Source organism: Mytilus edulis, chromosome 9 (assembly GCF_963676685.1).
Source record: "Mytilus edulis chromosome 9, xbMytEdul2.2, whole genome shotgun sequence".
Lineage (NCBI taxonomy): Eukaryota > Metazoa > Mollusca > Bivalvia > Mytilida > Mytilidae > Mytilus > Mytilus edulis.
The window spans coordinates 10917095-10932985 of record NC_092352.1 but is presented as its reverse complement, the minus strand read 5'-3'; the positions used below and the strand labels follow the sequence as shown (position 1 = coordinate 10932985).

The 15891-nt window shown below is 32.1% G+C and overlaps 1 protein-coding gene across 1 annotated transcript; it reads left to right on the top strand.

Moving 5' to 3' along the window:
• Positions 1-11475: 11475 nt before the first annotated feature.
• Positions 11476-11865, top strand: LOC139489429 (apolipoprotein L domain-containing protein 1-like). The gene has a single exon (XM_071275751.1). The coding sequence runs from the start codon at positions 11476-11478 to the stop codon at positions 11863-11865; it is 390 nt and encodes a 129-aa protein (XP_071131852.1).
• The last annotated feature ends 4026 nt before the right edge of the window (positions 11866-15891 follow it).

The window sequence follows — 15891 nt, the reverse complement described above, 5'->3', positions numbered from 1 at the left end:
TATCTGCATATGTTTTATATAGTTATATCTATGAAATGCCTAGACAATCAACCTAACGATGTTACAGTTGATTTGATTCGTAACTTACTTCTACGACAACACCACCTAGCAATGCGCAGAGACCTTCTCCCCTCCTCTAACTCTAGCTTATAAAAATAAGCTTTTGTTTCGGGAGGTGTTACCTTCTTGTAAGAATAAAGCAAGGATCTCTGATACAATACACGAAGTATTTTTATACATATTCTAAGGCCGGGTATTTCTTAATCATAAAAAATCCGATAGACAAGGAGTTGTCACTACACACAGGCACACCTATAGTTATAAATACATATATATATACATGTATTTATTTATTATATTTAGTTACAATCTTTTTCTTTCAACGTGACCTTTCGAAAAGGCATTTTTCAGTTCAACAGTTGTCATCTTATTTTTTAATTACATTTAAGATTGCTCTTTTTTGTATATATAACTATAAATTATAGCAACTGAATATTTTCAGGAGGACAGAGGGTAACTTTCATTCTGTTTCATAAACAAGCTATAATTTCTTCAAAGTTTTTTTTTTCTTGAACACATTCCATTTTATTAATATTTTAGAATCATACATTAACGCACGCCTGGCGCATATAGAAAATTTCAATCATGGTATCTTAAAGGCCGTACGGTGACAAATAAATGTGAATTTTTGTGTCATTCGGTCTCTTAAAGATAGTTGTCTAATTGGCAATCATACCACATCTTGTATTTTTGAATGTATAATGAGTTTATTCTTATAAATTTGTCTTTCCAATGTAAAAGATAATAGAAACGGGGAATGTGCCAAAGAGAAAACAACCCGCCCAAATGATTATATATATATATTAACTTTCCTGTTGAAGCTAAATCCAGAAAGGTGAGTTGGGAGCACGAAATTAATTTATTTTCATTTATGAAGGTTCGCTTATTTTACATCATTATTGTTTTCTTGATAATTCGTTTTTGTTTTCTTTTTATATGTGTGTATAGATAACGTTTCAAAAGGTGGCGTTATGTATCCTATTTGAAATTTTGTCATTACAGCTTGCCAAAAATACACTAAAACTAATTATTCAAAAGATGTAAATGTTAGTAGTAACTGTTTTATAATATAATTTTTTTTTTGGTAGCAAATTTAATATATATATCGTTTAGGTGAAAGTTTTGAATGTTATACTTATTACAAATTCAATATTGACTGAAAGGAAAATAAACTTTGCAACCAAATGTTTCTAAGATTTATCTACGTGTTCCTTGATTCACATGGAGGACACATAATTTCAAACGAATCGTTAAATGATGAATAAAAAGTACATAGCATCTATTGTTAAGTTCATGTCCCGAGATTGATAGAAAATATTCTCTACCGGAATATTTGTTTGATGACTATTTTGATTATAATAATCATTATGAACTGAAAAAAATGATATCGCAACTAAATTTGAGTACATTCATAACTGATCAGTTCTGAACTTAACTTTCAATTTTGTAATAGTGAACTTTTAATATATTTCTATGACCGACATTCCAGGAGGAACACCTTATCTCAAATTATTCCTTTGGAGTGTTTAAGTTAATCCCATAATTTGAAGAGTTTATGTTGGTCTATTTTTAGATTTCTGTGAAGTGTTTAATGACAGGTTTATATAGGTATATCTATGTTTTATATAGTTATATCTATGAAATGCCTACACAATCTGCTGTACACACCGTGACAATTGATAGTTTATTAACGTTTGTACAAAAACCTTTAGGAATTCATCATATTAGAACTAAATTATACTCCATTTCATTGTCAAAACTTTCTTTACTTTTTCAAGATGCCAAAAATACTTCCGTTACTGATTCTCGTTCTGTTTTGTATAGATTAGTTGCAATTATCATGGACATTGCTAACCATAGACTATTTAAACCCGTATTGACTACATCCAATAGTGAGGAAAAGCGTTACTTTTTTAAGGTAGAATTCGCCAATAAAGGTTATGAGGAGGACAGATTAAAATTGACACTCCGTAAATTTTATGGACACCATCACGAATTGGTGGATCCATATGATGTCTCTTTAACCAAACTAGCTAAGGACATTTTTACCACATGGTAGATTGTGGTTTGTCATTATGTCGTCTAATCTTTTAATTACCAAACGTGACTTATTCCCGATTGTGACTTTTTTGCTGAATGTGAATTCGTATTACTATAAGACGTGTTTCTGTACTTGTTTATCCCAAATTCATGTATTTAGTTTACATGTTTAATGTTATATTTGTAATTCTCATTTTGTCAAAATGTATTGACGTCTTTTTATTATATTTAGGTGTTACGGATGGAAAAATTAATCACCGCCTTTATTTATTATATTTAATTTCGTACGATTAATTACGTTTGAAGTTGGATTCATAACAAACTTGACATATATATATTACAGTTAATTGCTATTAATAAGTATTGCAATATGCATTTTGTTTTAATAAATTATCAGTATTTAGTTCTAATATAATCTTAAAGCAATCCTAATTCTATCTCACTTTTGAATTATAGTTTTTCATGTGTGACGTCATGCTGTTTCTAAATTTCATAAATTCAAATGTGGCATAACGTTTGCCTTTTCACCATCGTATGTGACGTCATTTTTTTAATTGCGTTGACGCCTGGATTGATTCGGGTGTGTCTATGCTGCATCATGCATTCGGGTTTAGTTTTCTGTAATAAGTTAATACTTCAGTTTCATTATGAATATATCTTTCACATTCATTTGTTAAAATTTACTGTTTGCAATAGCATGAATCGTTCTATATAAAAGTGTTCTTATCCCGGGCATAAAAACAATGCCGTATTTGGCAAAACCTTTTCAACTTTTGATCTTCAGTGCTGTACAACTTTGTACTTTTTTCACTTTCGATCTTTTATATCTGGGCGTTATGTATTCGGGTTTAGTTTTCTGTAATTAGTTAATACTTCAGTTTCATTATCATGATTATGTATATCTCTTTCATATTCATTTGATAAAATTTACTGTTTGCAATAGCATGAATTGTTCTATATAATAAGAATGTTCTTATCCCGGGCATACAAACAATGCCGTATTTGGCAAAACCTTTTCAACTTTTGATCTTCAGTGCTGTACAACTTTGTACTTTTTTCACTTTCGATCTTTTATATCTGGGCGTCACTATTGAGTCTTGTGTGGACAAGACGCGTTTTTGGCGTATTGAATTTTAAACTTGATGCTTTTGTTGTCTATTAATCATGCTTTTCTTTGTCTAATATGGTCTCCTTTTTGTTTGTATTGTAGTCCTGTAATATTATGTTGTCATTTCAATGTTATATTTAACTTTGTCATTAAAGTGCGAGGTTTGGCATGCCATAAAACCAGGTTCAACCCACCACTTTTATTCCCCTTTAAAAGTGTCCTGTACCAAGTCAGGAAGATGGCCATTGTTATAATATTGTTCGTTTCTGTGTGTGTTGCATTTTAACGTTGAGTCGTTTGTGTTTTCTCTTATTTTTTTAGATAAGACGTGGCACGGTACTTATCTATCCCAAATTCTTGTATTTGGTTTTGATGTTATATTTGTTATTCTCGTGGTGTTTTGTCTGTTGCTTGGTCTGTTTCTGTGTGTGTTGCGTTTCGGTGTTGTGTCGTTGTTCTCCTCTTATATTTAATGCGTTTCCCTCGGTTTTAGTTTGTTACCCCGATTTAGTTTTTTGTCCATGGATTTATGAGTTTTGAACAGCGGTATACTACTGTTGCCTTTATTTAGATGCTGTAAATATTGGCAATATTTTTCATCAAAAATCTGTACAAAAAACTATACCTGAGTACTTAAAAAAAAAAGCTACACCTGTTATTTCTTATACTTACACCAAGTCTATTGCATCAAAGATTTTCAACCACAAGAGAGTTTTAGAGGATTTTAACCTCAAAGATACAAAAACCAAGCCTCCGGATTGCTCATGTGCATCTTCTCAATACAATTATAGTCCAGCTGGTCATATTATTACTGGTGACCTTGGTATTGTTACCAATAAACAACTAAGAGAGTTGCTAGCCAAGGGACCAAAGTATAGAATCCCCCAGCCCATCAACTGGAAAAAGAATTTCAAGTTACTGATGGATGCAGTTGAGGACTATGCAAGAAAATGGATAAAGCGCGAACCAGACGAACCCGAACTGGACACTTTGTCTGAATGGATCAAAGCTATTCGATCATGCATTCAGAGGCGCATACAAAAACTAAGATGTAATATGAGTACTAGAGTTTCTAACCCTTTCAAGAATCCGGAGGTTGTGGATGCTTTATCCTCTTTGCATGACAAATATGTCGTTGTTCCGGCAGATAAAGCCTCCAATAATATTGTCTTCATATGTAAAAAACATTATTTGCAATGTCTCACTACAGAGCTTGGAATTGATCAAACTACTGGTAATCCTACATATTCTTTTACATCATATACCAAGGATGAAATTTTACAAAATCATAAATCTGTCCTTCTTTCTTTTGGTATCAACATCAAAGAAAACGAAGAAAACTTGCCCTCATGATACTGGATACCTAAATTACACAAAACTCCATATAAAGAACGATACATAGCTGGGTCTTCAAAATGTTCGACTAAACATCTTTCTAAAGTATTGACTACTATTCTTTCTACAGTTAAAGATGGGCTTCAAAAATATTGTGAGGAGATATATTCTACCAGTGGTGTTAACCAGATGTGGATTCTCAAAAATTCGAAAGATCTACTGCTTAACCTTCGATCACAATCTTTGCAATTTTGCAGCAACATAAAAACTTTTGATTTTTCTACGCTATATACTACTATTCCCCATGCTTAGTTGAAAGATCGACTTCACCAACTCATAAAACAGAGCTTTTTCTATAAAAATGGGAATCGTAGATACAAATTTCTGGTTTTGGGATACAATAATTCATATTTTGTGAAGAATCACACTGAATCTTCCAGAAAATATACTAAAGATGATATTATTAAAATGCTGGACTTTTTGATCGACAATATATTTGTTGAGTTTGGAGGATTTATATTTCAACAGACAGTCGGTATTCCAATGGGTACTAATTGTGCACCCCTGCTGGCTGATTTGTTTTTGTATTCGTATGAAGCAGAATTTATTCAGAACCTTCTAAAAGACAAAAAGAAAAAGCACCTTGCTAAATTCTTTAATTTTACTTTCCGATATATTGATGATGTTTTATCATTGAACAACCCATACTTCAGCCAATACGTACATCTCATATATCCCAGTGAACTTGAAATTAAGGATACTACTGATACTAGAAGGACTGCTTCATACCTTGATCTTTTCCTCAATATTGACGTAGATGGACGACTTCACACAAAAATCTATGATAAACGGGACGATTTCAACTTCCCAATTATCAATTTCCCATTTCTCAGCAGTAACATACCCTCTGCCCCTTCGTATGGTGTTTACATATCACAATTGATCCGTTATTCACGTGCTTGTTCACACTACACGGACTTCATATACAGGAGTGTGCTCCTTACGCAGAAACTGCTCCAACAAAGTTATGAGGAGGACAGATTAAAATTGACACTCCGTAAATTTTATGGACACCATCACGAATTGGTGGATCAATATGATGTCTCTTTAACCAAACTAGCTAAGGACATTTTTACCACATGGTAGATTGTGGTTTGTCATTATGTCGTCTAATCTTTTAATTACCAAACGTGACTTATTTCCGATTGTGACTGTTTTGCTGAATGTGAATTCGCATTACTATAAGACGTGTTTCTGTACTTGTTTATCCCAAATTCATGTATTTAGTTTACACGTTTAATGTTATATTTGTAATTCTCATTAGATTTTGTCAAATGTGTTGACGTCTTCTTATTATATATTTAGGTGTGACGTATAGAAAAATTTATCACCTCCTCTTTATTAATTATATTAAATTTTGTACGTTTATTTACGTTTGAAGTTGGACTTGGATTCATAACAATCTGGACATATATATATATTACAGTTAATTACTATTAATAAGTATTGCAATATGCATTTTGTTTAAATGAATTATCAGTATTTAGTTCTAAATCAATCCTAATTCTATCTCATGTTTAAATGATAGTTTTTCATATGTGACGTCATGCTGTTTCTAAATTTCATAAATTCAAATGTGGCATAACGTTTCTGCCTTTTCGCCATCGTATGTGACGTCACATTTTTTTTAATTACATTGACGCCTGAACTGATTCGGATATGTGTCTATTTTGTGATAAACTTGGGTTTAGTTTTCTGTAATTAGTTAATATTTCAGTTTCATTATGTATATCGCTTTCATATTCATTTGTTAAAATTTACTGGTTGCAATAGCATTAAGTGTTCTATATTATTAGGATGTTCTTATCCCGTGCATAAATACAATGCCGTGTTTGTCAAAACCTTTTCAACTTTTGATCTTCAGTGCTGTACAACTTTGTACCTTTTTCACGTTCGATCTTTTATATCTAGGCGTTATGTATTCAGGTTTAGTTTTCTGTAATTTTTAATACTTCAGTTTCTTTATGTATATCTCTTTCATATTCATTTGATAAAATTTACTGTTTGCAATAGCATGAATTGTTCTATATAATAAGAATGTTCTTATCCCGGGCATAAAAACAATGCCGTATTTGGCGAAACCTTTTCAACTTTTGATCTTCAGTGCTGTACAACTTTGTACTTTTTTCACTTTCGATCTTTTATATCTGGGCGTCACTGGTGAGTCTTGTGTGGACAAGGCGCGTTTTTGGCGTATTGAATTTTAAACCCGATGCTTTTTGTTATCTATTAATCGTGTTTTTCTTTGTCTAATATGTTCTCCTATTTATTTGTATTGTAGTCCTGTAGTATTATGTTGTCATTTCAATATTATATTTAACTTTGCCATTAAAGTGCGAGGTTTGGCATGCCATAAAACCAGATATAACCCACCACTTTTATTCCCCTTTAAAAGTGTCCTGTACCAAGTCAGGAAGATGGTCATTGTTATATTATTGTTCGTTTCTCTGTGTGTTGCATTTTAACGTTGAGTCGTTTGTGTTTCTCTTATTTTTGAGATATTGAGATAAGACGTGGCACGGTACTTGTCTATCCCAAATTCATGTATTTGGTTTTCATGTTATATTTGTTATTCTCGTGGTGTTTTGTCTGATGATTGGTCAGTTTCTGTGTGTGTTGCGTTTCGGTGTTGTGTCGTTGTTCTCCTCTTATATTTAATGCGTTTCGCTCGGTTTTGGTTTGTTACCCCGATTTTGTTTTTGTCCATGGATTTATGAGTTTTGAACAGCGGTATACTACTGTTGCCTTTATTTATACAACTTCTTTTTTACTATGTCTTAAATCGGCAAAGTTGTAGCTCCGTAAAGGTTTTTCTAGAAAAGTGCTTCGGTCGCATGAAGTACGAAGTGATAGTTGCATTAAATGCTAATAATATGCACACATGAAAAGATGTAAATATGATTTGTTTTTACAAAAAAAATGTTGTATTAGCATAACCACATGGAAAGGTTCGTTACGTATACACGTTACTTTGAAGAAAAAAAACAAATTATGTATCACATGCATTAAGGACCATAGCTTATTCGTTGTTGTATTTGTAGACGTTTAGTTTGTCATATTCAATATCATAATTCTGACTTTTTACCGCCTACAGCTCACAATAAACGTTATCGAATCTAATCTTGAGATTGGAAATGCTCGCTTATTAGTCAATAACAAGTCAAAATGACATAGATTTAAACAATTATATGTCACCGTACAGACAGAAACCAACGCCACTGTTCGTGTGCGTTAAAACGTCCTCCAAAGCACAAGTAAGTTTGAAATTAACATGCATTACAAAAACAATTATTATAAATAAAAACACAAGGACCGTTCTTAGAATAATTGAAAGGACTAATATTGGTCCAAAGATAATAATAACTGAACAATTATTCAAATATTCTCAAAACTTGAGTTTTTTTATCAGTATACAGGCAACGGATTTAGATCAGAGACGTTATTAGCCGACTGAATAAAGGATTTGCAATTCCAAAATATAATTACATAACATCACCAGGATGTATGACAATAAATACAAATCAATACATACTTATTAATATTTTCAAATCCATGTCAGTACTGATAAGAGTTATTTTCAAACATAGGTGTTTATCTAGATATATCTCAGTTTGAAAGTGTTATTACTGTAATAACTTTGGTTAACTTCCATGGATTAAATATTTTTAATAAAAACCACCGATTACCCGGATCGTCACATAATCGTATTTGACTGCTTATTAATATAAAATACATATATATTTAGAGTTTCAAATATTTCCTCGACAATGCGGTTATCAATATCATGACAAATTCAATGAATTTTCTCAGAAACGCATGAACCCTTTTTTTGTATTGAATTCTTATAATCGAATAAACTTTTTTTGTTGATAACTCGGTCAATGAATCCTTACAGTATTCTCTTTGCATGTTTCCATAAGAAAAGTTATCTGCACATGTTTCATTTTAACTTAAATTTAAAAATAATAATCTGAAAACATTGTCTTCGTGTTCATTCCGAGTAATAGTTTTGATTTTGTTCTACAATTATTAGCATACATTGAACCAATGCCATAACATCTCTTATGTAATTTGTGAGTGATGGTATAGAAAGGTAGAGAACGTGCAAAAGAGACTTAAGATTCGAATTGCTTCACAAAATCCGACTTGCATGATTTACTCATGGTGCCGTCCTTTTGAAAGGGGGTAAATGGAATGGGTGCGACAACACATGTTCTATAATAACATCATCTATACATTTTGCCGAAATCAGTGCACGTCTAATCACAAGTTATGGATTTATGCGACCTAAAAGTATTTTCCCCGCTTTATATTTCAGGTTTGTGTTATACTTTGATATTGGACTATAAAAACTCCTTGTGATCTTAAGAAAGAGCACTAGTGATAAAAAGTTTAAACATGTTCAAGCCTTCCTCGATAAGTGTGAGCAAAGAACCTCGAATATGTCTCGAAGCATGCATTTAAGAAGAGATATTGATTAGACATTGAGGTTAGAATTCCACACCAAAGGGATGAGTCATGGATCATTTAGATGGTTCACAATGGCAATAACATGTTCTTTATCTCTTTTCATTGCTGTTGGCTTTGTTTCTTCTTGTGAATTTGCATAATTTGCAGCAGCTCCATCACTTTTCAGCATTACACGACTAATGGATTCTATAAAATGTCTAGTAAAGGTCCATCTAACAAGCGCAGACTTTTGATTTGTTATGCCTACAGTACCACATAATCCCCTTGAGACTTTTATAACGGACTTTTCTGTTGCCATGTCATAGTACTGTTAAAATGTCAAGGAATCTGTCTAAATAGAAAAGTTGTCATCTATAAAAGGTGATCGATTCTCAGGAAATTGAAGCATATCGAGTATGAAAACTGGCATCTACCTTCGTGCTGCTACGGTTGGTTACAAAAATGAAATGTTACATTTAAGATCACGATCTAAAGGAAGAGACCAATTCCCCTCTCGTTCTGCTTAAACATTTGACATCTAAATGTCAACTGCTTCAAGTAACATATCCCAGTATGTAAATTTGTGTAATACATCACATCACAATTGCGAATATGTTTCTTAAAGAGTCACATGTATGAAATATCATATAAATGTTAATTATTCTACATTTTGCGTTAAAAAAATTATGAAATTAAATTGGAACGTACTCTATCAAATGCAAAATATTCGTAGTTTTAAATTTTTACAAAAACTTTTTAATAACGAATTAATTTTTCTAAACTGTATTTGAAATCGTTAAAATAACATAAATAAGGTGAAACAACAATGTATATGATAACAGAAATCATATCACGGATGTTATTTTACAATGCTGGCCTCAAAACTTGTCTTAGTCGATTTTTTGTTCAAGTGACGCCAATCATTCACCGTTCAATTGGACAGAAACTAGATAACTTGATAACCTACAAATGATTCTACGAATCTAACCCCAAAAATCTGCCCATGTTTTATCAGGAAAATTCGGACAATCGCTTTCCGAGTTCAAATAACCTATTCTAGGAAATGGCGCAACAAGAGTTATATATAAAGAGCTGTTTTTTATGTTAACTATTAGAACTTATTCACATACAGGATCTTTAACTGTAAGTATTATTACGAACATTATATGCATTCGCATAGTTGTATTTGACATTGAAGATTTTCGAATTTATCATTTTTTTTTAAATAATTCAAACTCAATTTCTATAGCTAGATTCGTACGACACAATTGAAATATATGCAAAGCTGCGGTTATCTGTTATAGCTTTAGGGGTGTCTTTCGATGTTACTTTTGTTTAAAAACAAACAAATATTCCTAAACCGAGTAAAGGTTAACGACTCTTTATGAAATCATCCATAGTTTCAACCATTTTGTTTAAATTAATCTTGCTGGGATCGTTCAAAAATAAATATTCCGATCACATCCTGCTGTATAAAGCAGCAAGTAAGTAGAGAAATTGATTAATCAGCGTGCTATTGACTTATTGCGATATATAATGGGTCAATGAATACAATATGGAGAGTGAACCTCGAATCTACACGTAGTATTAGGTCACTAGAATACTGTGGAACGATTTTGTTTTACCGACTATCTTAAGGATGTTCGCCTGTCAAAATTTGTTTACTTGTTTGGCTAAATAAATATTTTGATATGAGCGTCACTGATGAGTCTTGTGTAGACGAAAGGCGCGTTTGGCGTACTCAATTAAAATCCTGGTACCTTTGATAGCTATTAATATCATGTCAAAACACCTTGTTTTTAAATTTACGATAATGATTTACATCGTAAAAGATGTGATATGAGTGCCAATGAGACAACTCTCCATCCAAGTCACAATCAGTTATTGTAAACCTTTCCTGATAGGTCAAAATAAGAACTTTACCACGAAGCATTGTCTCATACCGAACAGCAAACTATATAGGGCCCCAAAAATTATTATGCATTTAAAAGATTTGTACCATTGAGTTCAACATATTATGTCGGGTATATGAGACAAAAGTCAAACAGATGAAAAGTATTTTAATTGCATATTCGTGTTTAAAGATTTTTGCAATGAAAACGTGTAATCACCATGCACACAAATACGGAATATATTAGCCGTATGACGGGCGAAAGATACCAGAGGAACAGTCACTAAATAACCTCATGTGTTCCTATTTCATCGTTTTGAAGTTTTGAATTTTGACATTAGTTTAACCAAGTAGACAGAAGACTTTTTTTATCATTATTATCTCGAAACATAGTTATCAAATACAGTTGTAACTTTACATTCCCTCTATTATTTTGTGGATAATTGAGAACTCGTTTAATTCCTTACTAAGTTAAATTGACTTAGAATTATTCCATTTTATTATAGGAGTGATCACTTTATCGGATTTAAATATGAGTAATAGGAAGATAGATGGAGCATTGAATAAGTATAGCGCAACATATGACACCCTTAGTTCTGTGTATAAGACATGGGAGACAGAAAGGAAAAAGGCTATTTTGGAATTAGAAGCAATTGTGAAGGAAATGAACAGCAGTGAATTTACAGATAATGTAACTCAAATAGTAGGTAGCGGTGTGAGTGTTGCCGGAGCAGCCGCAGTTCTTGGTGGATTGCTCTTGGCTCCATTCACCGGAGGAGTATCTGCCATTGTTTCTATAGGAGGCGTAGTAGCCGGAGTAGCTGGAGGTATTACTAACCTTACATCAGATAAAATAAAAGAGAACTATGCACTTTCCAAATTGAAAGAGGCAGAAGATATTATTTTATGCAGATCAAGATAGGTCTCAAAAGCTAGAGAAAGCAGAGCAGAATATGCATGAAGCCCTTGTTGTGTTGAAAGGTCTTGCCGACGATTCGGGAACAGATATTAAAGTTTATTTAAAAACGGCATCCGGAACTAGTAAAACTTTGAACGTTGCAAAAATTGTAGAGAAAACATTGAAAGGCGTCCGTGGAGGGATTGGAGGTGTGACTGCTGGAGCTCGAGCTGCCGGTAAACTTTTAGGGAAGTTGTCAATAGGTCTAGCTGTCGTAGGAGCAGGATTTGATATTTGGTCGATTGTGTCAAATAGCCAAGATATAGCACAGGGTTCCAAGTCAGCAGTTGGAATCAAGATCACAGAACACATCAAGGCACTAAAAGAATCTTTGAAAGAGGTACAAAAGAATTATTCGTAAATTGTGTGATCAATGTGTTGATTGCATCAATGTTTTTTAAAGTACATTTTTTTTTATGTAACTGAACTCTTTTAAAATAGTCCTTAATGTATGTGTATCCAAATGTCATATATAAAATCGTTTAAGAAATTACATGGCGTGTTCATTTATTACAACATACAAAAAAAATAATGTATGATCACTATGTGGAGATTCGTAGGACACAGATAATGCTGATCATTGTTATGTGGATGAAATAACAAATATTCCAAAAAAAAAAAGAAGGAATTTTAGGCTTTACTCACAAGATTTAAATTTTAAAGTTCAAAATGATTTTTTTTTCTACCATGACTTTCAGCAATAATAAATATGACAATATACAAGATATTGTAAATAATTTTACCTAATACTTTACAACAGTTGGAGATAAATATATTACTACTAATACATTCTTTCAAGCAGATAAATCAATTAATTTTGTGCAAGTTAACATTCCCCTCGAATGTTGAATTTAAGATTTTATTTATTAAATAGATGAAACTAAGAAATTACTTTCTAAGCTAGAAATGTCCAATGCAAATGGCCTAGATGATGTTGGCCAATTCTTTCCTAAGATATCAACAGAAGTATTACATATTTAAGGTGGTATGGGTGTCTTCCTCCATCTTGGATTGTAAAAAACAGAGAATCAAAGGTCCAGATTTTCCATCAAGTTAGCAAAATTTGATGCAGGAATGCAGATGTTTAATGTACATTTTCATTTAAAAGTACCAATTTATAAGAATATAACTTCTAAATATTGATATTTTTGCAAATGTTAATTATTTTTGGTTGTTTTTATCTTTTTTAAAAATTGAACATTTTAAGGGGAGGTAACTCTAAAAAAGTGCATTTTCTGAAGGATTCTGTATGGAATTTTCCTATTTTGTATTTTAGCCGGGAAAAACGTACGGTGACCCTGTCTTTTCTTTTGATATTCTCAAAGCAGTGTCTGAAAGCTATCTTTTCCTGAAGTATTTAACAATTACATCATTTTGTTTAGTTTCTAATCACAAAATGGTGTTTTTTCCTGTATAATCCATACAAAATGTGTCATTTTGTCCCGTCCTGTAGCTTGAGAAAATGCGCGGTGACCTATTATTTTTATTATATTTTTCAACATGTATCAATAGATACAACGTTTTGGCAAAGTATGAACAAATTCTATCATTTTTATTTTAGACTCCCATACCACCTTAATTAACTTTTAAGTATACTAGAAGGTGTATCCCCAGATATTCTAAAATTAGCGAAAGTGAATCCAATATTTAAAAGTGATGATAAACTTTTCCAGAAAACTACAGACTTTTAACTGATTCAATACTTCCTACTATATCTTAACTATTTGAAAAATGACCTGTTAACCTTCATCTGTCATATACGAGACCCAATTGGGATTTACAATCCACTCATGCTAAACAACCTTAAACAAATTGAAAGGTAACTAAACTGTCTCGAATATATTAATGACTGTCCCTCTGGTATCGTTTGCCCCTCTTTTGTAGGAACAGTCTGTTTAGATCTAAAACAAAATCATTTGATTTTTTTAATGATCGCATTTTTTACTAATCATTACATTTATGTAATGTCTGAGATCATTTAGTGAAACTTTTTAATTGTTCAGATGCAGAAAAGAGCTGTCATAATTATACTAGATGTAACCATACTATTAATTATACTAGATGTAACCTACTATTAATTTATTTAAGAGAAATTTCAAATTTAAGATTTCTTATCATAAATTGATTCTTGTTCATAAAATTCTTATAAAACACTTAATTACCATAAAGAACTATGTTGTCCAACTATAAACTTACACAGCAGAAATATAAAATATTCTGCAAATAATAATCTAACTGTAGGCCTCATATAAATTTGATGAAAATTCATCTCGATACTTTGGAATTAACTGTAATATGAAATAAAAATTGTATGAAAATCTAGGTACTTTCAAAAAAAAATGTGCAGATTTTTAAGGGAGTTCGCTTCTCAGTTTCAAAGTAATTAACTTTTCAAAACACTAGTTTATATAGATAGGGGGTTATTAAAGGAATCCAAAGAGCAAAAAAAATATATAGGTCGCCGTGCTTGTTTTCGAGATATATGCCATTGAAATTATGGCGGGAAAATATTCTCTCTTGACTTTTCATAGCTTTATTATTGACAAGTTGAAGTTCTCAAAAACTGTTAAAAAGTAATTAAATTTTATAAGACTTTTACAGATTGCTTATCATTATACATGTAAAAGATTTATTAAAAAAAAAATGGGGTCATCGGGCAAATTTTTTCCAGGCATTTAAATGGATAAAACCTGAGGATTCCGAAAATCTGTCAAAAAATCCAAAACATGACAAGCCAGCTTCCTTAAACTATAAATGATATGTAACAAACATGTCTTATGTTTATGATGTACTGTTTTATTTTTCATGTTCTACAAACAACCATTTAGTGTGTAAGTTTAATATAAAATAAAATTATAATATTTGTAATACTTGTTGCCTTTGTTTTTCGCGAGGACTTGAGGTAGAATTGTATTGCATGAGGGTCTAAATTTAGGTCCCTCGTTTCTTAAATCTCTTACAATTCTTTTTTTTTTGTCTGTTATTCTCTTTTCTTTATATTTGTACCGCATTAATAATTTTTCTTTACTTTTTTTGCCAACATTTCCTTACTCTTAATTTTGTTGTCCCTTATTCTGCACCTTTTGTCCATTATTCTCTATTCTGTTAACCCCAGGCAGACCCTCATGCATTGAAAATATTACAGAAACACTCTTCATGTTCAACTATGCATTTTTACTTTTCTACATTGGCTAGAGGTATAGGGGGAGGGTTGAGATCTCACAAACATGTTTAACCCCGCCGCATTTTTGCGCCTGTCCCAAGTCAGGAGCCTCTGGCCTTTGTTAGTCTTGTATTATTATAATTATAGTTTCTTGTGTACAATTTGGAAATTAGTATGGCGTTCATAATCACTGAACTAGTATATATTTGTTTAGGGGCCAGCTGAAGGACGCCTCCGAGTGCGGAATTTCTCGCTACATTGAAGACCTGTTGGTGACCTTCTGCTGTTGTTTTTTTCTATGGTCGGGTTGTTGTCTCTTTGGCACATTCCCCATTTCCATTCTCAATTTTATTTATTAATACAGTGTTACAATTTGAGTCATGAAGGCTGCTCTGCTTGTAAAAATATTGAATGAATAGTTTGTCAAAAAAGAAGCAACAACAAATGAAGAAGTTCATTTGTATAAGCAATGATTTCGCTAAATATGGACAATGAATTCAACAGAATATTATCAGTAACTGTATGCTTAAAATGAACGCAGAGCCCAAGACGCAAATGTTTTTTCTGAATTTATGTCAACAATGAAGGAAGTCTTCAGGACGCAGAATACTCTCAGTTACCCAAGCATGTTCAACAATTTCTTACTTTTCTACTTCTGAGATCCAGTAATTCCAACAAAAAAGTCTAGATTTATTTACTCACATGAAACAAACCGGGATGCGGTATTCAGTACGTAGGTGAAACTGGGCGATATTTATCTAAACGCACGCAAGAACACCTGTATCGTTTTAAAAGACCCAATAAATTCAAAAGTATCATTTATCAAC

Excerpts from the sequence above, each read along its gene's own strand:
- LOC139489429 (XM_071275751.1), top strand. The coding sequence starts at position 11,476 with ATGAGTAATAGGAAGATAGATGGAGCATTGAATAAGTATAGCGCAACA.